Below are 25053 nucleotides of genomic sequence, written 5' to 3' on the forward strand. Positions count from 1 at the left end.
TGGGCTTCGTTGTCCATCCTGCAAGAGGCCAGAAGTATCACATCAGTATCCTTCAGTACCAATTATAATACTGTGACTAAACCTAAACTCATAATGTGCTATACACATGAGTAGGTTCTATGATATAAGTTTGTAAAGTAATATGTGCCTTCTTAAAGATGTTTATGGCTTGTAGGTTTTATTGCAGCAGAAAGTAGACTACACTATGCTGTGTTATGGGAAAGAGAAGATTCAGAGTCATGCAAACTGCTCTGCATCTGTTCTGCAATGTTTGGCCAGTATGAACTAAAATACATACAGAAATGGTATAATATTTTAATAATACGTTTGTGCGTAACCCATTGTCTCTTGTCATATACTAAGCACAGTAGTGGACTATGATAATTTGCTCTTTGGTTCTATCATGACTTTCTTGGATCTTTGTGCGTCCACACTGCATCACAGTCTTCTCGTGTCCTTCCTAGTGCCACCTTTGTGGATTCAGTTGGGTTTGCACACAGCTACAAGTAAATTTAAGGAGCACTTATCCTTTGACCCCAGTAGTCTTTGATAATGGGGCTCTCCCTCAATACTGTCTCTGTCGTGGGCCCCCTCACACCCCCCTCACACTGAGGCATTTCCTCTGGGGCCGCACCACTGACCTCTTTTCACCACACATCTTTAGTTTGAGAAAGAGAAATGAAAACTGTTCATCTTCCTGAGTGTGGAGATGGGAGGAGGGGGATTATTTTTCCAGGTGTGTCCTCTGACTCTGGGAATGTGTTGTTTTTCTGAATGGGGGGAAAAATGTGTCCTTTCTCTGTGGGCAGGGCGCTTCGTCTTGTCCATCTGTTTTCAATGCCCCAACTTTGACTATGGTCACAACACCCAAACACTGGTATTGGTTTGTTTGCCAGTTTAGGTTACTCTTGATTTGCTGAATTCACCGAGGGGTTTATACAGAGCAAATTATTAGTTTGAGTGGATTTAAACCACTGTGAGATAAAAGGCTGTTAGGTGCATGGTATTGATTGCACATATATTAATAATAGTATGATATATAGTAGTATAAAGTATAAAGCAATTTTCATTTGAACACAAATCTCAAAGTGCTGCAATGAAAACAGATGAAAGGAGATTAAAAAAAAATCAAAAACAGTCCAAAATAAAATGTATTTAAAAGATAAAAAATGTTGAATTCTCTGTAGTATTTTTGCAACAATATTGCGAGGTGTCAGTGCTTTCAGTTCTCGCTCTTTGAGTTCTTCTGGTTTCTGGTATTTGGTCTGTTATCGCAAAAGAAAATATAACTCTGTAGTAGCTTTTTCAGTGCCTCTGACGGGGCTCTGGTGTCTGATCTGGCATTATTTTTCATTTGCGTTACATCACATCCTCTCAGTCATATACACATTTCCCGTTCAGGTTTTCCCAAGACTGGCCCTGTCCCTTCTTTTGGCAAAGTGACCGGTGGTGCAGCACCCAGAGGACCAGACCGCCCGACCCCACAGCCGCACCCACAGGACTTAGACTCTCTGGTGCAGCGAGCCGAACACATGCCGGCCGCCACCAGAACTCCCATGTGCAACAAGTGCAACAACGTCATCAGGTATCGCACGGTGGAAACTCATCCGCTTCTACAACACTGGCCAATCCAAGCTGGACCCACTATTCAACATCTTTCTCTGCTTTGCTTTCCAAGAGGGCCGTTCCTCGTGGCACTGGGCAAGTCATGGCACCCTGAGGAATTCAACTGCGATCACTGCCGCTCCTCCCTGGGAGTGCACGGCTTCGTGGAGGAGAAGGGCAACTTGTACTGCGTGCACTGCTACGAGACCATGTTCGCTCCCACCTGCTTCCACTGCCAACAGAAGATTCTCGGGGTGTGTGCAGTCAAATATCTCAGTCGAACGTTTGAATATGTCGCCCTTATTGCTGATGTGATGTGTCCTTATACCTTTGCTCTTTGTTCCAGAAAATTGTAAATGCATTGAAGCAGACTTGGCATGCGTCATGTTTTGTCTGCTCGGCCTGTAGTCAACCAATCGGAGGCAACGCTTTCCACATGGAGGATGGACAGCCATACTGTGAAAAAGGTCAGGAGGAAAAAGACATGACGATGTGACAATTTTAAAGGGCACATTATGTCAAATCAACTATTAATGAGCGTCTAATCTTGTTACAACGGTGTTTCCTCATCATTAGTTTCGTAGTATTTTGTTTGATTCATGCATGTTTGAGTTAATGTTTTCACCTACCCCCCATCCCTGTACTTAGTTGGGAAAATTAAGCCTCTGACTGATGCAAGCAGCGTTTTAAAATGTCACATATCCACTTAAAACAACAACAACATCTATGACAATCTGCTGCTTGTTACGGTGAAATGCCACTATGACATTTTGCAGTTTTCAACAGGAAGTTAATGGACCCATTTCTATTATTGAGCTGTTTTGCGTCAATGTTTTGGTGTACTATGAATAACATATACAATTATGATTTACTGATGGTCAATACTAAGTAAAAACAGTATAATAAGTCACCTTTAAGACCACATTTTTGACTTTTTCTCTCTCCACAGACTTTTACTCTCTCTTTGGGAACAACTGCCACGGCTGTGACTTCCCCATCGAGGCAGGGGACAAGTTTATAGAGGCTTTGGGATTCACCTGGCATGACACCTGCTTTGTGTGCACAGTAAGTCCACATTTTACTTTCAGCGAAAACTCCCACAACATAATTGCCAATAAAACCGTTAGTGTATAATTATGAAATGTCTTTGTCTCCCTCCACTAGGTCTGCTGTGTTTCCCTGGAGGGCCAGCCGTTCTTCTCCAAAAAAGACAAGCCATTATGCAAGACGCACGCTCACTCTGTCAACATCTGATACAATGCAATGGTATTCTGTCATTCACACCATAAAGGAGAAATGGAGACTAACAATGCTTTTATGTGCCACAAAAAGTTTACTTGCAGTACATTTCAAAACGTATGTATGCACCTTTCCAGCTGTATTTGTGGCATTTATATAACATGAATTGTAATTATGAAATATTTGTGTGGGTTTGTATGGGGTTGGTTTTAGTTTAATGTTTAATTTAAGGTAAATGTTAACAGGTATTTGGTGGTGTACTGTAGATATTGCTGAAAACATGGTGGGAGATAATGTACCACATTTGCACGAGACGTTTTTGTAATTTGTGTGACAACTTGCTTTAACTTTTGTCATGTGCATAGATGTAAAGTTACTTATTTGGCATTACTAAACAAATTCCATAACGGTTAAAATAGTATTGATATGTTGATGGACATAACACTGTCGGCTATAGCATTTCCCCCCAGCATACCTTGAACACTGTTAAAATTGTAATACATTTTCCAGATGCAGGGACAGCTTTGCATTTTTACATGTGCAAATTAGTAACACTTCAAAATGGAACTTTTCAATAAAATACTACAAGGAACACAATATACTGGACATTTAAATATTTGTTTCTTGCATTGTTATTACAAGAAGGCAGTGTACTCGAGTAAAATGTTGGGGTTTCTATCTGTACTTTTCTATAGGAACATTTACAGTGGATACTTTCTACTTTTACTTCACTAGAACTGAGCGCAGGTATTTGTACTTTCTACTTCACTATATTTTTAAACTGGACTGAAAAGTAAAAAGTGCTTTTTTTGAGAGTGAGGTTTATTTTTAGCATGTTCATGATGGCAAGATTTTCAGTTCAATTCCCGACTTCGAGTAACTAAAATATAAATAAAATGACTTGATAAATTCAGTCACTATTGTTGACCCACAATTAAAATAATTCTTTATCAACTACACTACATACACATCTGTGGAAATGCTTTTCATGTTTACTCCAAATATATATATTTTATATAAGTATTTAAATAATTTTGCATATATGTGATACTTTTACTTTTTTGCTCATGTAGCCTATTTGTACTTTAACTTGAGTAACACAGTTTAGTTCTTCCACCGCTGCAAAATTGATTGACTGATTGTATTTATCCAAACTGTAAACAGGTTGTCAATGTTGCATATTTGATTTATCAACCTCAATAAAGGTGAAGAGCCCTGAATGTGTCTGAGCCTCAAAAATCTGCACTTGCGCCACAGTCAGACAAGAACCTATACTTACCTGCGGAGTAACGTTATCTCCATGGAGATGCGCACAGACACAACAGCCAATGGGCAAACGCCTCTTAACGTGCACTTTACACAAATTAAAGTTTAGCGTGAGAAACATGTCCTAATTGTGCACAAGTCACGTGGTCTCAGGTAGCAGTACATGTAGTATGCGGTCTCAGGTAGGAGTACATGTAGTATGCGGTCTCAGGTAGGAGTACATGTAATATGCAGTCTCAGGTAGGAGTACATGTAGTATGCGGTCTCAGGTAGCATTACATGTAGTATGCGGTCTCAGGTAGGAGTACATGTAGTATCCGGTCTCAGGTAGGAGTACATGTAATATGCGGTCTCAGGTAGGAGTACATGTAGTATGCGGTCTCAGGTAGCATTACATGTAGTATGCGGTCTCAGGTAGCAGTACATGTAGTATGCGGTCTCAGGTATGAGTACATGTAGTATGCGGTCTCAGGTAGCAGTACATGTAGTATGCGGTCTCAGGTAGCAGTACATGTAGTATGCGGTCTCAGGTAGGAGTACATGTAGTATGCGGTCTCAGGTAGCAGTACATGTAGTATGCGGTCTCAGGTAGCAGTACATGTAGTATGCGGTCTCAGGTAGCAGTACATGTAGTATGCATGTAGTATGCGGTCTCAGGTAGCATCACATATAGTATGCGGTCTCAGGTAGCAGTACATGTAGTATGCATGTAGTATGCGGTCTCAGGTAGCATCACATATAGTATGCGGTCTCAGGTAGCAGTACATGTAGTATGCGGTCTCAGGTAGCAGTACATGTAGTATGCGGTCTCAGGTAGGAGTACATGTAGTATGCGGTCTCAGGTAGCATTACATGTAGTATGCGGTCTCAGGTAGCAGTACATGTAGTATGCGGTCTCAGGTATGACTACATGTAGTATGCAGTCTCAGGTAGCAGTACATGTAGTATGCGGTCTCAGGTAGCAGTACATGTAGTATGCGGTCTCAGGTAGGAGTACATGTAGTATGCGGTCTCAGGTAGCATTACATGTAGTATGCGGTCTCAGGTAGCAGTACATGTAGTATGCGGTCTCAGGTAGCAGTACATGTAGTATGCATGTAGTATGCGGTCTCAGGTAGCATCACATATAGTATGCGGTCTCAGGTAGCAGTACATGTAGTATGCATGTAGTATGCGGTCTCAGGTAGCATCACATATAGTATGCGGTCTCAGGTAGCAGTACATGTAGTATGCGGTCTCAGGTAGCAGTACATGTAGTATGCGGTCTCAGGTAGCAGTACATGTAGTATGCGGTCTCAGGTAGCAGTACATGTATGCGGTCTCAGGTAGCAGTACATGTAGTATGCAGTCTCAGGTAGCAGTACATGTATGCGGTCTCAGGTAGCAGTATATGTAGTATGCGGTCTCAGGTAGGAGTACATGTAGTATGCGGTCTCAGGTAGCAGTAAATGTAATATGCGGTCTCAAGTAGGAGTACATGTAGTATGCGGTCTCAGGTAGCAGTACATGTAGTATGCGGTCTCAGGTAGCATTACATGTAGTATGCGGTCTCAGGTAGGAGTACATGTAGTATACGGTCTCAGGTAGCAGTACATGTAGTATGCGGTCTCAGGTAGCAGTACATGTAGTATGCGGTCTCAGGTAGCAGTATATGTAGTATGCGGTCTCAGGTAGCAGTACATGTAGTATGCGGTCTCAGGTAGCAGTACATGTAGTATGCGGTCTCAGGTAGGAGTACATGTAGTATGCGGTCTCAGGTAGCAGTACATGTAGTATGCAGTCTCAGGTAGGAGTACATGTAGTATGCGGTCTCAGGTAGGAGTACATGTAATATGGGGTCTCAGGTAGGAGTACATGTAGTATGCGGTCTCAGGTAGCATTACATGTAGTATGCGGTCTCAGGTAGGAGTACATGTAGTATGCGGTCTCAGGTAGCGGTACATGTAGTATGCGGTCTCAGGTAGCAGTACATGTATGCGGTCTCAGGTAGCAGTACATGTAGTATGCGGTCTCAGGTAGCAATACATGTATGCGGTCTCAGGTAGCAGTACATGTAGTATGCGGTCTCAGGTAGGAGTACATGTAGTATGCGGTCTCAGGTAGCGGTACATGTAGTATGCCGTCTCAGGTAGCAGTACATGTAGTATGCGGTCTCAGGTAGCAGTACATGTAGTATGCATGTAGTATGCGGTCTCAGGTAGCAGTACATGTAGTATGCATGTAGTATGCAGTCTCAGGTAGCAGTACATGTAGTATGCATGTAGTGCGGTCTCAGGTAGCAGTACATGTAGTATGCGGTCTCAGGTAGCAGTACATGTAGTATGCGGTCTCAGGTAGGAGTACATGTAGTATGCGGTCTCAGGTAGCAGTACATGTAGTATGCGGTCTCAGGTAGCAGTACGTGTAGTATGCATGTAGTATGCAGTCTCAGGTAGCAGTACATGTAGTATGCGGTCTCAGGTAGCAGTACATGTAGTATGCGGTCTCAGGTAGCAGTACGTGTAGTATGCATGTAGTATGCAGTCTCAGATAGGAGTACATGTAGTATGCGGTCTCAGGTAGCAGTACATGTAGTATGCGGTCTCAGGTAGCAGTACATGTAGTATGCGGTCTCAGGTAGCAGTACGTGTAGTATGCATGTAGTATGCAGTCTCAGGTAGCAGTACATGTAGTATGCGGTCTCAGGTAGCAGTACATGTAGTATGCGGTCTCAGGTAGCAGTAAATGTAGTATGCATGTAGTATGCGGTCTCAGGTAGGAGTACATGTAGTATGCGGTCTCAGGTAGCGGTACATGTAGTATGCGGTCTCAGGTAGCAGTACATGTAGTATGCGGTCTCAGGTAGCAGTACATGTATGCGGTCTCAGGTAGCAGTACATGTAGTATGCGGTCTCAGGTAGCAATACATGTATGCGGTCTCAGGTAGCAGTACATGTAGTATGCGGTCTCAGGTAGGAGTACATGTAGTATGCGGTCTCAGGTAGCGGTACATGTAGTATGCGGTCTCAGGTAGCAGTACATGTAGTATGCGGTCTCAGGTAGCAGTACATGTAGTATGCATGTAGTATGCGGTCTCAGGTAGCAGTACATGTAGTATGCATGTAGTATGCAGTCTCAGGTAGCAGTACATGTAGTATGCATGTAGTGCGGTCTCAGGTAGCAGTACATGTAGTATGCGGTCTCAGGTAGCAGTACATGTAGTATGCGGTCTCAGGTAGGAGTACATGTAGTATGCGGTCTCAGGTAGCAGTACATGTAGTATGCGGTCTCAGGTAGCAGTACGTGTAGTATGCATGTAGTATGCAGTCTCAGGTAGCAGTACATGTAGTATGCGGTCTCAGGTAGCAGTACATGTAGTATGCGGTCTCAGGTAGCAGTACGTGTAGTATGCATGTAGTATGCAGTCTCAGGTAGGAGTACATGTAGTATGCGGTCTCAGGTAGCAGTACATGTAGTATGCGGTCTCAGGTAGCAGTACGTGTAGTATGCATGTAGTATGCAGTCTCAGGTAGCAGTACATGTAGTATGCGGTCTCAGGTAGCAGTACATGTAGTATGCATGTAGTATGCGGTCTCAGGTAGCAGTACATGTAGTATGCGGTCTCAGGTAGGAGTACATGTAGTATGCGGTCTCAGGTAGCGGTACATGTAGTATGCGGTCTCAGGTAGCAGTACATGTAGTATGCGGTCTCAGGTAGCAGTACATGTAGTATGCGGTCTCAGGTAGCAGTACATGTAGTATGCATGTAGTATGCGGTCTCAGGTAGCAGTACATGTAGTATGCATGTAGTATGCAGTCTCAGGTAGCAGTACATGTAGTATGCATGTAGTGCGGTCTCAGGTAGCAGTACATGTAGTATGCGGTCTCAGGTAGCAGTACATGTAGTATGCGGTCTCAGGTAGGAGTACATGTAGTATGCGGTCTCAGGTAGCAGTACATGTAGTATGCGGTCTCAGGTAGCAGTACGTGTAGTATGCATGTAGTATGCAGTCTCAGGTAGCAGTACATGTAGTATGCGGTCTCAGGTAGCAGTACATGTAGTATGCGGTCTCAGGTAGCAGTACGTGTAGTATGCATGTAGTATGCAGTCTCAGGTAGGAGTACATGTAGTATGCGGTCTCAGGTAGCAGTACATGTAGTATGCGGTCTCAGGTAGCAGTACGTGTAGTATGCATGTAGTATGCAGTCTCAGGTAGCAGTACATGTAGTATGCGGTCTCAGGTAGCAGTACATGTAGTATGCGGTCTCAGGTAGCAGTACGTGTAGTATGCATGTAGTATGCAGTCTCAGGTAGGAGTACATGTAGTATGCGGTCTCAGGTAGCAGTACATGTAGTATGCGGTCTCAGGTAGCAGTACGTGTAGTATGCATGTAGTATGCAGTCTCAGGTAGCAGTACATGTAGTATGCGGTCTCAGGTAGCAGTACATGTAGTATGCGGTCTCAGGTAGCAGTACATGTAGTATGCATGTAGTATGCGGTCTCAGGTAGCAGTACATGTAGTATGCGGTCTCAGGTAGGAGTACATGTAGTATGCGGTCTCAGGTAGCGGTACATGTAGTATGCGGTCTCAGGTAGCAGTACATGTAGTATGCGGTCTCAGGTAGCAGTACATGTAGTATGCGGTCTCAGGTAGCAGTACATGTAGTATGCATGTAGTATGCGGTCTCAGGTAGCAGTACATGTAGTATGCATGTAGTATGCAGTCTCAGGTAGCAGTACATGTAGTATGCATGTAGTGCGGTCTCAGGTAGCAGTACATGTAGTATGCGGTCTCAGGTAGCAGTACATGTAGTATGCGGTCTCAGGTAGGAGTACATGTAGTATGCCGTCTCAGGTAGCAGTACATGTAGTATGCGGTCTCAGGTAGCAGTACCTGTAGTATGCATGTAGTATGCAGTCTCAGGTAGCAGTACATGTAGTATGCGGTCTCAGGTAGCAGTACATGTAGTATGCGGTCTCAGGTAGCAGTACGTGTAGTATGCATGTAGTATGCAGTCTCAGGTAGGAGTACATGTAGTATGCGGTCTCAGGTAGCAGTACATGTAGTATGCGGTCTCAGGTAGCAGTACGTGTAGTATGCATGTAGTATGCAGTCTCAGGTAGCAGTACATGTAGTATGCGGTCTCAGGTAGCAGTACATGTAGTATGCGGTCTCAGGTAGCAGTACATGTAGTATGCATGTAGTATGCGGTCTCAGGTAGCAGTACATTTAGTATGCGGTCTCAGGTAGCAGTACATGCAGTATGCGGTCTCAGTTAGGAGTACATGTAGTATGCATGTAGTATGCGGTCTCAGGTAGCAGTACATGTAGTATGCGGTCTCAGGTAGCAGTACATGTAGTATGCGGTCTCAGGTAGGAGTACATGTAGTATGCGGTCTCAGGTAGCAGTACATGTAGTATGCGGTCTCAGGTAGCAGTACATGTAGTATGCGGTCTCAGGTAGGAGTACATGTAATATGCGGTCTCAGGTAGGAGTACATGTAGTATGCAGTCTCAGGTAGCATTACATGTAGTATGCGGTCTCAGGTAGCAGTACATGTAGTATGCGGTCTCAGGTAGCAGTACATGTAGTATGCATGTAGTATGCGGTCTCAGGTAGCATTACATGTAGTATGCGGTCTCAGGTAGCAGTACATGTAGTATGCGGTCTCAGGTAGCAGTACATGTAGTATGCGGTCTCAGGTAGCAGTACATGTATGCGGTCTCAGGTAGCAGTACATGTAGTATGCGGTCTCAGGTAGCAGTACATGTATGCGGTCTCAGGTAGCAGTACATGTAGTATGCGGTCTCAGGTAGGAGTACATGTAGTATGCGGTCTCAGGTAGCAGTACATGTAGTATGCGGTCTCAGGTAGCAGTACGTGTAGTATGCGGTCTCAGGTAGCAGTACACGTAGTATGCGGTCTCAGGTAGCAGTACATGTAGTATGCGGTCTCAGGTGGCAGTACATGTAGTATGCGGTCTCAGGTAGCATTACATGTAGTATGCGGTCTCAGGTAGCAGTACATGTAGTATGCGGTCTCAGGTAGGAGTACATGTAGTATGCGGTCTCAGGTAGCAGTACATGTAGTATGCGGTCTCAGGTAGCAGTACATGTAGTATGCGGTCTCAGGTAGGAGTACGTGTAGTATGCATGTAGTATGCAGTCTCAGGTAGGAGTACATGTAGTATGCGGTCTCAGGTAGCAGTACATGTAGTATGCGGTCTCAGGTAGCAGTACATGTAGTATGCATGTAGTATGCGGTCTCAGGTAGCAGTACATGTAGTATGCGGTCTCAGGTAGGAGTACATGTAGTATGCGGTCTCAGGTAGCGGTACATGTAGTATGCGGTCTCAGGTAGCAGTACATGTAGTATGCGGTCTCAGGTAGCAGTACATGTAGTATGCGGTCTCAGGTAGCAGTACATGTAGTATGCATGTAGTATGCGGTTTCAGGTAGCAGTACATGTAGTATGCATGTAGTATGCAGTCTCAGGTAGCAGTACATGTAGTATGCATGTAGTGCGGTCTCAGGTAGCAGTACATGTAGTATGCGGTCTCAGGTAGCAGTACATGTAGTATGCGGTCTCAGGTAGGAGTACATGTAGTATGCGGTCTCAGGTAGCAGTACATGTAGTATGCGGTCTCCGGTAGCAGTACGTGTAGTATGCATGTAGTATGCAGTCTCAGGTAGCAGTACATGTAGTATGCGGTCTCAGGTAGCAGTACATGTAGTATGCGGTCTCAGGTAGCAGTACGTGTAGTATGCATGTAGTATGCAGTCTCAGGTAGGAGTACATGTAGTATGCGGTCTCAGGTAGCAGTACATGTAGTATGCGGTCTCAGGTAGCAGTACGTGTAGTATGCATGTAGTATGCAGTCTCAGGTAGCAGTACATGTAGTATGCGGTCTCAGGTAGCAGTACATGTAGTATGCGGTCTCAGGTAGCAGTACGTGTAGTATGCATGTAGTATGCAGTCTCAGGTAGGAGTACATGTAGTATGCGGTCTCAGGTAGCAGTACATGTAGTATGCGGTCTCAGGTAGCAGTACGTGTAGTATGCATGTAGTATGCAGTCTCAGGTAGCAGTACATGTAGTATGCGGTCTCAGGTAGCAGTACATGTAGTATGCGGTCTCAGGTAGCAGTACATGTAGTATGCATGTAGTATGCGGTCTCAGGTAGCAGTACATGTAGTATGCGGTCTCAGGTAGGAGTACATGTAGTATGCGGTCTCAGGTAGCGGTACATGTAGTATGCGGTCTCAGGTAGCAGTACATGTAGTATGCGGTCTCAGGTAGCAGTACATGTAGTATGCGGTCTCAGGTAGCAGTACATGTAGTATGCATGTAGTATGCGGTCTCAGGTAGCAGTACATGTAGTATGCATGTAGTATGCAGTCTCAGGTAGCAGTACATGTAGTATGCATGTAGTGCGGTCTCAGGTAGCAGTACATGTAGTATGCGGTCTCAGGTAGCAGTACATGTAGTATGCGGTCTCAGGTAGGAGTACATGTAGTATGCGGTCTCAGGTAGCAGTACATGTAGTATGCGGTCTCAGGTAGCAGTACGTGTAGTATGCATGTAGTATGCAGTCTCAGGTAGCAGTACATGTAGTATGCGGTCTCAGGTAGCAGTACATGTAGTATGCGGTCTCAGGTAGCAGTACGTGTAGTATGCATGTAGTATGCAGTCTCAGGTAGGAGTACATGTAGTATGCGGTCTCAGGTAGCAGTACATGTAGTATGCGGTCTCAGGTAGCAGTACGTGTAGTATGCATGTAGTATGCAGTCTCAGGTAGCAGTACATGTAGTATGCGGTCTCAGGTAGCAGTACATGTAGTATGCGGTCTCAGGTAGCAGTACATGTAGTATGCATGTAGTATGCGGTCTCAGGTAGCAGTACATTTAGTATGCGGTCTCAGGTAGCAGTACATGCAGTATGCGGTCTCAGTTAGGAGTACATGTAGTATGCATGTAGTATGCGGTCTCAGGTAGCAGTACATGTAGTATGCGGTCTCAGGTAGCAGTACATGTAGTATGCGGTCTCAGGTAGGAGTACATGTTGTATGCGGTCTCAGGTAGCAGTACATGTAGTATGCGGTCTCAGGTAGCAGTACATGTAGTATGCGGTCTCAGGTAGGAGTACATGTAATATGCGGTCTCAGGTAGGAGTACATGTAGTATGCAGTCTCAGGTAGCATTACATGTAGTATGCGGTCTCAGGTAGCAGTACATGTAGTATGCGGTCTCAGGTAGCAGTACATGTAGTATGCATGTAGTATGCGGTCTCAGGTAGCATTACATGTAGTATGCGGTCTCAGGTAGCAGTACATGTAGTATGCGGTCTCAGGTAGCAGTACATGTAGTATGCGGTCTCAGGTAGCAGTACATGTATGCGGTCTCAGGTAGCAGTACATGTAGTATGCGGTCTCAGGTAGCAGTACATGTATGCGGTCTCAGGTAGCAGTACATGTAGTATGCGGTCTCAGGTAGGAGTACATGTAGTATGCGGTCTCAGGTAGCAGTACATGTAGTATGCGGTCTCAGGTAGCAGTACGTGTAGTATGCGGTCTCAGGTAGCAGTACACGTAGTATGCGGTCTCAGGTAGCAGTACATGTAGTATGCGGTCTCAGGTGGCAGTACATGTAGTATGCGGTCTCAGGTAGCATTACATGTAGTATGCGGTCTCAGGTAGCAGTACATGTAGTATGCGGTCTCAGGTAGGAGTACATGTAGTATGCGGTCTCAGGTAGCAGTACATGTAGTATGCGGTCTCAGGTAGCAGTACATGTAGTATGCGGTCTCAGGTAGGAGTACATGTAGTATGCGGTCTCAGATAGGAGTACATGTAATATGCGGTCTCAGGTAGCATTACATGTAGTATGCGGTCTCAGGTAGCAGTACATGTAGTATGCGGTCTCAGGTAGGAGTACATGTAGTATGCGGTCTCAGGTAGCAGTACATGTAGTATGCGGTCTCAGGTAGCAGTACATGTAGTATGCGGTCTCAGGTAGGAGTACATGTAGTATGCGGTCTCAGATAGGAGTACATGTAATATGCGGTCTCAGGTAGCATTACATGTAGTATGCGGTCTCAGGTAGCAGTACATGTAGTATGCGGTCTCAGGTAGCAGTACATGTAGTATGCATGTAGTATGCGGTCTCAGGTAGCATTACATGTAGTATGCGGTCTCAGGTAGCAGTACATGTAGTATGCGGTCTCAGGTAGCAGTACATGTAGTATGCGGTCTCAGGTAGCAGTACATGTAGTATGCGGTCTCAGGTAGCAGTACATGTAGTATGCGGTCTCAGGTATTAGTACATGTAGTATGCATGTAGAATGCAGTCTCAGGTAGCAGTACATGTAGTATGCATGTAGTATGCGGTCTCAGGTAGCAGTGCATGTAGTATGCGGTCTCAGGTAGCAGTACATGTAGTATGCATGTAGTATGCAGTCTCAGGTAGCAGTACATGTAGTATGCGGTCTCAGGTAGCAGTACATGTAGTATGCGGTCTCAGGTAGGAGTACATGTAGTATGCGGTCTCAGGTAGCAGTACATGTAGTATGCGGTCTCAGGTAGCACTACGTGTAGTATGCATGTAGTATGCAGTCTCAGGTAGCAGTACATGTAGTATGCGGTCTCAGGTAGCAGTACATGTAGTATGCGGTCTCAGGTAGCAGTACATGTAGTATGCGGTGTCAGGTAGCAGTACATTTAGTATGCAGTCTCAGGTAGCAGTACATGCAGTATGCGGTCTCAGGTAGGAGTACATGTAGTATGCGGTCTCAGGTAGGAGTACATGTAGTATGCGGTCTCAGGTAGCAGTACATGTAGTATGCGGTCTCAGGTAGCAGTACATGTAGTATGCGGTCTCAGGTAGGAGTACATGTAGTATGCGGTCTCAGGTAGCATTACATGTAGTATGCGGTCTCAGGTAGCAGTACATGTAGTATGCGGCCTCAGGTAGCAGTACATGTAGTATGCGGTCTCAGGTAGCAGTACATGTATGCGGTCTCAGGTAGCATTACATGTAGTATGCGGTCTCAGGTAGCAGTACATGTAGTATGCGGTCTCAGGTAGCAGTACATGTAGTATGCATGTAGTATGCGGTCTCAGGTAGCATTACATGTAGTATGCGGTCTCAGGTAGCAGTACATGTAGTATGCGGTCTCAGGTAGCAGTACATGTAGTATGCGGTCTCAGGTAGCAGTACATGTAGTATGCGGTCTCAGGTAGCAGTACATGTAGTATGCGGTCTCAGGTATTAGTACATGTAGTATGCATGTAGTATGCGGTCTCAGGTAGCAGTACATGTAGTATGCATGTAGTATGCGGTCTCAGGTAGCAGTGCATGTAGTATGCGGTCTCAGGTAGCAGTACATGTAGTATGCATGTAGTATGCAGTCTCAGGTAGCAGTACATGTAGTATGCGGTCTCAGGTAGCAGTACATGTAGTATGCGGTCTCAGGTAGGAGTACATGTAGTATGCGGTCTCAGGTAGCAGTACATGTAGTATGCGGTCTCAGGTAGCACTACGTGTAGTATGCATGTAGTATGCAGTCTCAGGTAGCAGTACATGTAGTATGCGGTCTCAGGTAGCAGTACATGTAGTATGCGGTCTCAGGTAGCAGTACGTATAGTATGCATGTAGTATGCAGTCTCAGGTAGGAGTACATGTAGTATGCGGTCTCAGGTAGCAGTACATGTAGTATGCGGTCTCAGGTAGCACTACGTGTAGTATGCATGTAGTATGCAGTCTCAGGTAGCAGTACATGTAGTATGCGGTCTCAGGTAGCAGTACATGTAGTATGCGGTCTCAGGTAGCAGTACATGCAGTATGCGGTCTCAGGTAGAAGTACATGTAGTATGCGGTCTCAGGTAGGAGTACATGTAGTATGCGGTCTCAGGTAGCAGTACATGTAGTATGCGGTCTCAGGTAGCAGTACATGTAGTATGCGGTCTCAGGTAGGAGTACATGTAGTATGCGGTCTCAGGTAGCATTACATGTAGTATGCGGTCTCAGGTAGCAGTACATGTAGTATGCGGTCTCAGGTAGCAGTACATGTAGTATGCGGTCTCAGGTAGCAGTACATGTATGCGGTCTCAGGTAGCAGTACATGTAGTATGCGGTCTCAGGTAGCAATACATGTATGCGGTCTCAGGTAGCTGTACATGTAGTATGCGGTCTCAGGTAGGAGTACATGTAGTATGCGGTCTCAGGTAGCAGTACATGTAGTATGCGGTCTCAGGTAGCAGTACATGTAGTATGCGGTCTCAGGTAGCAGTACATGTAGTATGCGGTCTCAGGTAGCAGTACATGTAGTATGCATGTAGTATGCGGTCTCAGGTAGCAGTACATGTAGTATGCATGTAGTATGCGGTCTCAGGTAGCAGTACATGTAGTATGCGGTCTCAGGTAGCAGTACATGTAGTATGCATGTAGTATGCAGTCTCAGGTAGCAGTACATGTAGTATGCGGTTTCAGGTAGCAGTACATGTAGTATGCGGTCTCAGGTAGGAGTACATGTAGTATGCGGTCTCAGGTAGCAGTACATGTAGTATGCGGTCTCAGGTAGCAGTACGTGTAGTATGCATGTAGTATGCAGTCTCAGGTAGCAGTACATGTAGTATGCGGTCTCAGGTAGCAGTACATGTAGTATGCGGTCTCAGGTAGCAGTACGTGTAGTATGCATGTAGTATGCAGTCTCAGGTAGGAGAACATGTAGTATGCGGTCTCAGGTAGCAGTACATGTAGTATGCGGTCTCAGGTAGCACTACGTGTAGTATGCATGTAGTATGCAGTCTCAGGTAGCAGTACATGTAGTATGCGGTCTCAGGTAGCAGTACATGTAGTATGCAGTCTCAGGTAGCAGTACATGTAGTATGCGGTGTCAGGTAGCAGTACATTTAGTATGCGGTCTCAGGTAGCAGTACATGCAGTATGCGGTCTCAGGTAGGAGTACATGTAGTATGCATGTAGTATGCGGTCTCAGGTAGCAGTACATGTAGTATGCCGTCTCAGGTAGCAGTACATGTAGTATGCATGTAGTATGCGGTCTCAGGTAGCAGTACATGTAGTATGCATGTAGTATGCGGTCTCAGGTAGCAGTACATGTAGTATGCGGTCTCAGGTAGCAGTACATGTAGTATGCATGTAGTATGCAGTCTCAGGTAGCAGTACATGTAGTATGCATGTAGTATGCAGTCTCAGATAGCAGTACATGTAGTATGCATGTAGTGCGGTCTCAGGTAGCAGTACATGTAGTATGCGGTCTCAGGTAGCAGTTCATGTAGTATGCGGTCTCAGGTAGGAGTACATGTAGTATGCGGTCTCAGGTAGCAGTACATGCAGTATGCGGTCTCAGGTAGGAGTACATGTAGTATGCATGTAGTATGCGGTCTCAGGTAGCAGTACATGTAGTATGCCGTCTCAGGTAGCAGTACATGTAGTATGCATGTAGTATGCGGTCTCAGGTAGCAGTACATGTAGTATGCATGTAGTATGCGGTCTCAGGTAGCAGTACATGTAGTATGCGGTCTCAGGTAGCAGTACATGTAGTATGCATGTAGTATGCAGTCTCAGGTAGCAGTACATGTAGTATGCATGTAGTATGCAGTCTCAGATAGCAGTACATGTAGTATGCATGTAGTGCGGTCTCAGGTAGCAGTACATGTAGTATGCGGTCTCAGGTAGCAGTTCATGTAGTATGCGGTCTCAGGTAGGAGTACATGTAGTATGCGGTCTCAGGTAGCAGTACATGTAGTATGCGGTCTCAGGTAGCAGTACGTGTAGTATGCATGTAGTATGCGGTCTCAGGTAGCAGTACATGTAGTATGCATGTAGTATGCGGTCTCAGGTAGCAGTACATGTAGTATGCGGTCTCAGGTAGCAGTACATGTAGTATGCATGTAGTATGCAGTCTCAGGTAGCAGTACATGTAGTATGCATGTAGTATGCAGTCTCAGGTAGCAGTACATGTAGTATGCGGTGTCAGGTAGCAGTACATTTAGTATGCGGTCTCAGGTAGCAGTACATGCAGTATGCGGTCTCAGGTAGGAGTACATGTAGTATGCATGTAGTATGCGGTCTCAGGTAGCAGTACATGTAGTATGCCGTCTCAGGTAGCAGTACATGTAGTATGCATGTAGTATGCGGTCTCAGGTAGCAGTACATGTAGTATGCATGTAGTATGCGGTCTCAGGTAGCAGTACATGTAGTATGCGGTCTCAGGTAGCAGTACATGTAGTATGCATGTAGTATGCAGTCTCAGGTAGCAGTACATGTAGTATGCATGTAGTATGCAGTCTCAGATAGCAGTACATGTAGTATGCATGTAGTGCGGTCTCAGGTAGCAGTACATGTAGTATGCGGTCTCAGGTAGCAGTTCATGTAGTATGCGGTCTCAGGTAGGAGTACATGTAGTATGCGGTCTCAGGTAGCATTACATGTAGTATGCTGTCTCAGGTAGCAGTACATGTAGTATGCGGTCTCAGGTAGCAGTACATGTAGTATGCGGTCTCAGGTAGCAGTACATGCAGTATGCGGTCTCAGGTAGGAGTACATGTAGTATGCATGTAGTATGCGGTCTCAGGTAGCAGTACATGTAGTATGCCGTCTCAGGTAGCAGTACATGTAGTATGCATGTAGTATGCGGTCTCAGGTAGCAGTACATGTAGTATGCATGTAGTATGCGGTCTCAGGTAGCAGTACATGTAGTATGCGGTCTCAGGTAGCAGTACATGTAGTATGCATGTAGTATGCAGTCTCAGGTAGCAGTACATGTAGTATGCATGTAGTATGCAGTCTCAGATAGCAGTACATGTAGTATGCATGTAGTGCGGTCTCAGGTAGCAGTACATGTAGTATGCGGTCTCAGGTAGCAGTTCATGTAGTATGCGGTCTCAGGTAGGAGTACATGTAGTATGCGGTCTCAGGTAGCAGTACATGCAGTATGCGGTCTCAGGTAGGAGTACATGTAGTATGCATGTAGTATGCGGTCTCAGGTAGCAGTACATGTAGTATGCCGTCTCAGGTAGCAGTACATGTAGTATGCATGTAGTATGCGGTCTCAGGTAGCAGTACATGTAGTATGCATGTAGTATGCGGTCTCAGGTAGCAGTACATGTAGTATGCGGTCTCAGGTAGCAGTACATGTAGTATGCATGTAGTATGCAGTCTCAGGTAGCAGTACATGTAGTATGCATGTAGTATGCAGTCTCAGATAGCAGTACATGTAGTATGCATGTAGTGCGGTCTCAGGTAGCAGTACATGTAGTATGCGGTCTCAGGTAGCAGTACGTGTAGTATGCATGTAGTATGCAGTCTCAGGTAGCAGTACATGTAATATGCGGTCTCAGGTAGCAGTACATGTAGTATGCGGTCTCAGGTAGCAGTACATGTAGTATGCATGTAGTATGCGGTCTCAGGTAGCAGTACATGTAGTATGCGGTCTCAGGTAGCAGTACATGTAGTATGCGGTCTCAGGTAGCAGTACGTGTAGTATGCATGTAGTATGCAGTCTCAGGTAGGAGAACATGTAGTATGCGGTCTCAGGTAGCAGTACATGTAGTATGCGGTCTCAGGTAGCACTACGTGTAGTATGCATGTAGTATGCAGTCTCAGGTAGCAGTACATGTAGTATGCGGTCTCAGGTAGCAGTACATGTAGTATGCAGTCTCAGGTAGCAGTACATGTAGTATGCGGTGTCAGGTAGCAGTACATTTAGTATGCGGTCTCAGGTAGCAGTACATGCAGTATGCGGTCTCAGGTAGGAGTACATGTAGTATGCATGTAGTATGCGGTCTCAGGTAGCAGTACATGTAGTATGCCGTCTCAGGTAGCAGTACATGTAGTATGCATGTAGTATGCGGTCTCAGGTAGCAGTACATGTAGTATGCATGTAGTATGCGGTCTCAGGTAGCAGTACATGTAGTATGCGGTCTCAGGTAGCAGTACATGTAGTATGCATGTAGTATGCAGTCTCAGGTAGCAGTACATGTAGTATGCATGTAGTATGCAGTCTCAGATAGCAGTACATGTAGTATGCATGTAGTGCGGTCTCAGGTAGCAGTACATGTAGTATGCGGTCTCAGGTAGCAGTTCATGTAGTATGCGGTCTCAGGTAGGAGTACATGTAGTATGCGGTCTCAGGTAGCAGTACATGCAGTATGCGGTCTCAGGTAGGAGTACATGTAGTATGCATGTAGTATGCGGTCTCAGGTAGCAGTACATGTAGTATGCCGTCTCAGGTAGCAGTACATGTAGTATGCATGTAGTATGCGGTCTCAGGTAGCAGTACATGTAGTATGCATGTAGTATGCGGTCTCAGGTAGCAGTACATGTAGTATGCGGTCTCAGGTAGCAGTACATGTAGTATGCATGTAGTATGCAGTCTCAGGTAGCAGTACATGTAGTATGCATGTAGTATGCAGTCTCAGATAGCAGTACATGTAGTATGCATGTAGTGCGGTCTCAGGTAGCAGTACATGTAGTATGCGGTCTCAGGTAGCAGTTCATGTAGTATGCGGTCTCAGGTAGGAGTACATGTAGTATGCGGTCTCAGGTAGCAGTACATGTAGTATGCGGTCTCAGGTAGCAGTACGTGTAGTATGCATGTAGTATGCGGTCTCAGGTAGCAGTACATGTAGTATGCATGTAGTATGCGGTCTCAGGTAGCAGTACATGTAGTATGCGGTCTCAGGTAGCAGTACATGTAGTATGCATGTAGTATGCAGTCTCAGGTAGCAGTACATGTAGTATGCATGTAGTATGCAGTCTCAGGTAGCAGTACATGTAGTATGCGGTGTCAGGTAGCAGTACATTTAGTATGCGGTCTCAGGTAGCAGTACATGCAGTATGCGGTCTCAGGTAGGAGTACATGTAGTATGCATGTAGTATGCGGTCTCAGGTAGCAGTACATGTAGTATGCCGTCTCAGGTAGCAGTACATGTAGTATGCATGTAGTATGCGGTCTCAGGTAGCAGTACATGTAGTATGCATGTAGTATGCGGTCTCAGGTAGCAGTACATGTAGTATGCGGTCTCAGGTAGCAGTACATGTAGTATGCATGTAGTATGCAGTCTCAGGTAGCAGTACATGTAGTATGCATGTAGTATGCAGTCTCAGATAGCAGTACATGTAGTATGCATGTAGTGCGGTCTCAGGTAGCAGTACATGTAGTATGCGGTCTCAGGTAGCAGTTCATGTAGTATGCGGTCTCAGGTAGGAGTACATGTAGTATGCGGTCTCAGGTAGCATTACATGTAGTATGCTGTCTCAGGTAGCAGTACATGTAGTATGCGGTCTCAGGTAGCAGTACATGTAGTATGCGGTCTCAGGTAGCAGTACATGCAGTATGCGGTCTCAGGTAGGAGTACATGTAGTATGCATGTAGTATGCGGTCTCAGGTAGCAGTACATGTAGTATGCCGTCTCAGGTAGCAGTACATGTAGTATGCATGTAGTATGCGGTCTCAGGTAGCAGTACATGTAGTATGCATGTAGTATGCGGTCTCAGGTAGCAGTACATGTAGTATGCGGTCTCAGGTAGCAGTACATGTAGTATGCATGTAGTATGCAGTCTCAGGTAGCAGTACATGTAGTATGCATGTAGTATGCAGTCTCAGATAGCAGTACATGTAGTATGCATGTAGTGCGGTCTCAGGTAGCAGTACATGTAGTATGCGGTCTCAGGTAGCAGTTCATGTAGTATGCGGTCTCAGGTAGGAGTACATGTAGTATGCGGTCTCAGGTAGCAGTACATGCAGTATGCGGTCTCAGGTAGGAGTACATGTAGTATGCATGTAGTATGCGGTCTCAGGTAGCAGTACATGTAGTATGCCGTCTCAGGTAGCAGTACATGTAGTATGCATGTAGTATGCGGTCTCAGGTAGCAGTACATGTAGTATGCATGTAGTATGCGGTCTCAGGTAGCAGTACATGTAGTATGCGGTCTCAGGTAGCAGTACATGTAGTATGCATGTAGTATGCAGTCTCAGGTAGCAGTACATGTAGTATGCATGTAGTATGCAGTCTCAGATAGCAGTACATGTAGTATGCATGTAGTGCGGTCTCAGGTAGCAGTACATGTAGTATGCGGTCTCAGGTAGCAGTACGTGTAGTATGCATGTAGTATGCAGTCTCAGGTAGCAGTACATGTAATATGCGGTCTCAGGTAGCAGTACATGTAGTATGCGGTCTCAGGTAGCAGTACATGTAGTATGCATGTAGTATGCGGTCTCAGGTAGCAGTACATGTAGTATGCATGTAGTATGCGGTCTCAGGTAGCAGTACATGTAGTATATCGTGTCCAGCCGTGCGCGTTGGCGTGCACTTCTCCAAGACGTCGGAGGTGGGAGCTGTGCGCGCGGCCGACGCAAAAGTCCAGCCTCAAACTGGCCGGGATCACACTTAGAGAAACTAGAACTACTACAACACAATGCAACTCATGCGCTTCAAGACACTCAGACGCTGAGGCTCGGGACAAGCGGGGAACTTTCCGAGTGTCTCAACAAGAGGCAGTGGGTGAGTCGAGTTTTGTTTTGTCCGAATACGGTCCCGTGTGCGTCTGAGTCCGCGGAGCAGCGCGCGTTTTGGGATCAGCCGATCAAGTGGGACATTTACGAAGCCCGGGCTCATTTGCTCTGCGTGCTGCTGCTGATTAGAGACGGGAATGTTGTGCTGCCTCAGATGAGTTTGCTGCAGTGGGATCCCCGCAGACTCACGGTCATGATGGTGATGCTTATCAGTGACTGCAGCCTTCATCCACTACATCTGGCTCCATCTGTCTTTACTATGACATAAGACATTATAATATCATCACTCATAGTCGCGTTTGGTCTGGTTTGTATTGTATTTACTGCTTTCCTCGAATGTTAGACAGACACATAACTGGATACTATTTGTCTGTTGTTGTTTCAATAACTTAAAAGTTCTAAATTTGTTTTGCCGGACAAAGTTGATGGATGTTAATGACAATAATCGTGAGAATTTAAGCTATTTTATTCTGAAATAAATTGGAAATCCAGATTGTTACACCATAAAAGAAAAGTGTTTTTCCCCCACATCTGGCAGTGGGTTACAGAGTCAGTGTGATGTGGCAAGAGGTCAAGAGCAATATGAGTGACGGCTGAAGAGCAGACAAACCCTCAGTGTGCTCAGAGAGAAGGTCCTCCACGGCATCACCGCTCCTTCTGCTGGTCTAAGAGCATCTCCCAGGCCAAAGACACGACCCACGCTGTGCTGTGTCCCAGGACCTTCTGCAGCAGTGTGGCCCACCAACACTGAGCCCCACTGAACCAGAGCAGAGTGATTTCACTTAAGACACACTCAGGAGCAGCAGAGCGGGCCAGCCCTGGCAGCAGCGCCCGTCAGTGCCCTTACACCATGAGCATGGCATGTCCAGTGAGGGCACGTGGTCACAAACACCGCTCGACCACATGGACTTAACCACAGATTACAGCTTCCGTTGAGTCAGATGTGTGTGGACTAGTTTGTTTGATGAAAAATACTTAGGCTACTGGATACTTAGACTACTAGATGTGGGCTGTGTGGAGGAACGGAAGGAGAGAAAAGGTCTTATAGATAAAACAAACATATGTCTTTTAGCATTGGTCGAGGTCTCACACTTTTAGGGAGGGACCCTTAAACATACATTAGATTCCACTGATTTAATTACAGGACGTGACTTGAGCCAATGAGAGCAGTTGCTCTTAAACAAACCTAATATCACTGGACCACATATGTCTGAGTGGATACATTTTCCTCAATGGTGGTAGAAAAGAGAACTGGAGCACACATCAGTGTTTATCACATCACACAGACTCAAGGGTTCACAGTGAAATTTGATGCCAGTGCCAGAGTGAGCAGGAGGTCCAGAGATGTTAGGGATGAACTGCCAGTGTTCTGCGCTCAGGTCTGCTGCTGGAATGACTTTTCCAGACAAGCCTGCACTCATCTGTCATTCAGTCAGTCTGTTCCTCCTCTATGTCTGTAACATGCTACACATTATTAACAGAGCAGGCTGGTTCTCTTGTTTTCATATTTGGCCAGCAGTTTAGCTTTTGTCTAATATAAATACAATATAAATATGACGAGACATTGTGCTTTTCTAAACTCAAGCAAATACATACAGTAAAAAGGGCATCTGGTGTAAAACAGTGCAAATCACAGCATGGTAAAAAACTAATCCAACAAATTTGCAGTGGTGACCCAAAATGGAGAAAACCAAAATGGAATTAAGAAACAGATCTTGTTTGGCTATTTGCCAACATCCTTGTGATCCCTCATGTTGTAATCAGTTCAGGTTGTGTGCATCTGGTCTTGTTCCACTTACAAACAGCTGCTAACTACACAGAGGCCACTGGCTTCATCAATGAACTGAACAGGAAGAGGGACTATAAGTGGAGATACCAGCTCCTTGTATAATCTACATACAGTCGCTAATCGGAGACAAATGTAAGACACTGAAATGACTTAAAGCTGTGAGGTGCTGTGCTGATGTCTGGAAGGTCAGCTGCCTATTTCCTGTTATTGGAGAAAAGGAGCATGAGAAAATAGGCCTAGATGATCCTGGGCGGGAAAGACCATTTTCAGTCAAAGCAGCTTTTGTTTCAAGATTTATCATTTCCTAAACATTTCTTCTTTTTTTAAGGTAACACAATAAGAATATTGGCTGAAGTAAAAAGTGTCACAGTGAATGTTCTTTTGACGTTTCATTGTGAGTCCTGTTATAAAACTATATATATCAGACTTAATGTTTACCTGTGCAGATTTCATCAGACAATTAATTGATTCATTCACTCTTCAATTTTAACTTGTAAACTTTAATATAATTGTAGAATAATGTATGGTTTTAAAGATGCACTATGTAACTTTTCTGCTGAAGGGTCCACCATCTGCTTATGTCCACGTTATTGTTTAGCCTGGAATATTCCACTGGGCATGAAATCTATCTCTATAGAAAAAGCAGGTAAAAGGTAAAACGTTACAGAGCAGATCTGTTCTCACAGTAAGACCGCATGTTTTTAAATTGCATTTTTAAATGTATTTTGTCGTTACATGTAAATGCCAGACAATGAGTTATTTTCATGATGTAGAACAAAACATGAAAATACAATATCAAGTTGGCGTAATCCCTCATTCATCAATGAGTGAGTGAGCCGTTGTGGAAAAAATTCAGTTGGACACTGTTTTAGAAAAATAAGACTTTCGACTCATATAAGAGTCATTCTCAATCTAGATTTAGTCTGAAAACTCAGATACTTATCCTATTCTGAGAAAGCCCTGCCCTCTGGGCGGAGCCTCCTGATAACAGCCTGTCCTGTTTTTGTTTTTGTTTACACTGTGGGTTTGACCTGAAACCAATTTTCTTTGTTCCCCTCATAGCCCTGTAATGGGCCATAGAAATCCTATTGGTTACCTGGCTGCAGCTCCCTCATCACTAGTGAGTATCTGATTAGCATCAGAATGTCCAGGGCTGATGCCGCTCCAAATGCTGCTGTACCTTAAACCTCCCTTTCTGTTTAAAGAGTTAAGGAGGTACAATATCAACACACTTTTGGAAATATTAGTACTTTTAATTTGCGCACAATTAAAATGATACCAACCTGTGGCGTAAAATACCATAAAACACACATGCAATCTACTTTCAGTTGTCCATTTTATTCCGAGTGCAGTGAAGCAACCCCAGACAAAGCGCCACATTGATTAGTGTTAATTCTACTGCAGCAGCATTAGTGCAGGCCATAAATTCCACTCAGTGTGTACATCTATGTGTGTGTGTGTATATGTATGTGTGTGTGTGTATATGTATGTGTGTGTGTGTATATGTATGTGTGTGTGTGTATATGTATGTGTGTGTGTATATCTATGTGTGTGTGTGTATATGTATGTGTGTGTGTGTATATGTATGTGTGTGTGTGTGTGTGTGTGTGTATCTATGTGTGTGTGTATATCTATGT

General features: G+C 44.9%; 2 protein-coding genes across 2 annotated transcripts in view; both read left to right on the plus strand.

The window, feature by feature from the left end:
• Positions 1 to 4064, plus strand: part of pdlim5b (PDZ and LIM domain 5b) — a 39428-nt gene extending 35364 nt beyond the window's left edge. The window contains exons 9-13 of the mRNA XM_072455489.1: positions 1402 to 1585; positions 1679 to 1859; positions 1952 to 2072; positions 2555 to 2670; positions 2770 to 4064. Coding sequence (XP_072311590.1) covers positions 1402 to 1585; positions 1679 to 1859; positions 1952 to 2072; positions 2555 to 2670; positions 2770 to 2859 — 692 coding nt within the window. The 3' untranslated portion in view covers positions 2860 to 4064. The remainder of the gene's footprint in view (positions 1 to 1401; positions 1586 to 1678; positions 1860 to 1951; positions 2073 to 2554; positions 2671 to 2769) is intronic.
• Positions 4065 to 21522: 17458 nt separating this feature from the next.
• Positions 21523 to 25053, plus strand: part of bmpr1bb (bone morphogenetic protein receptor, type IBb) — a 52926-nt gene continuing 49395 nt past the window's right edge. Inside the window, exon 1 of the mRNA XM_072453065.1 lies at positions 21523 to 21616. The gene's annotated coding sequence lies outside the window, so the exon portion shown is untranslated. The remainder of the gene's footprint in view (positions 21617 to 25053) is intronic.

This window comes from Eucyclogobius newberryi, unplaced genomic scaffold (genome assembly GCF_026437365.1).
Source record: "Eucyclogobius newberryi isolate DKJ021-1_F unplaced genomic scaffold, fEucNew1.0.hap1 SCAF_2, whole genome shotgun sequence".
NCBI classification, from domain to species: Eukaryota; Metazoa; Chordata; class Actinopteri; order Gobiiformes; family Gobiidae; genus Eucyclogobius; species Eucyclogobius newberryi.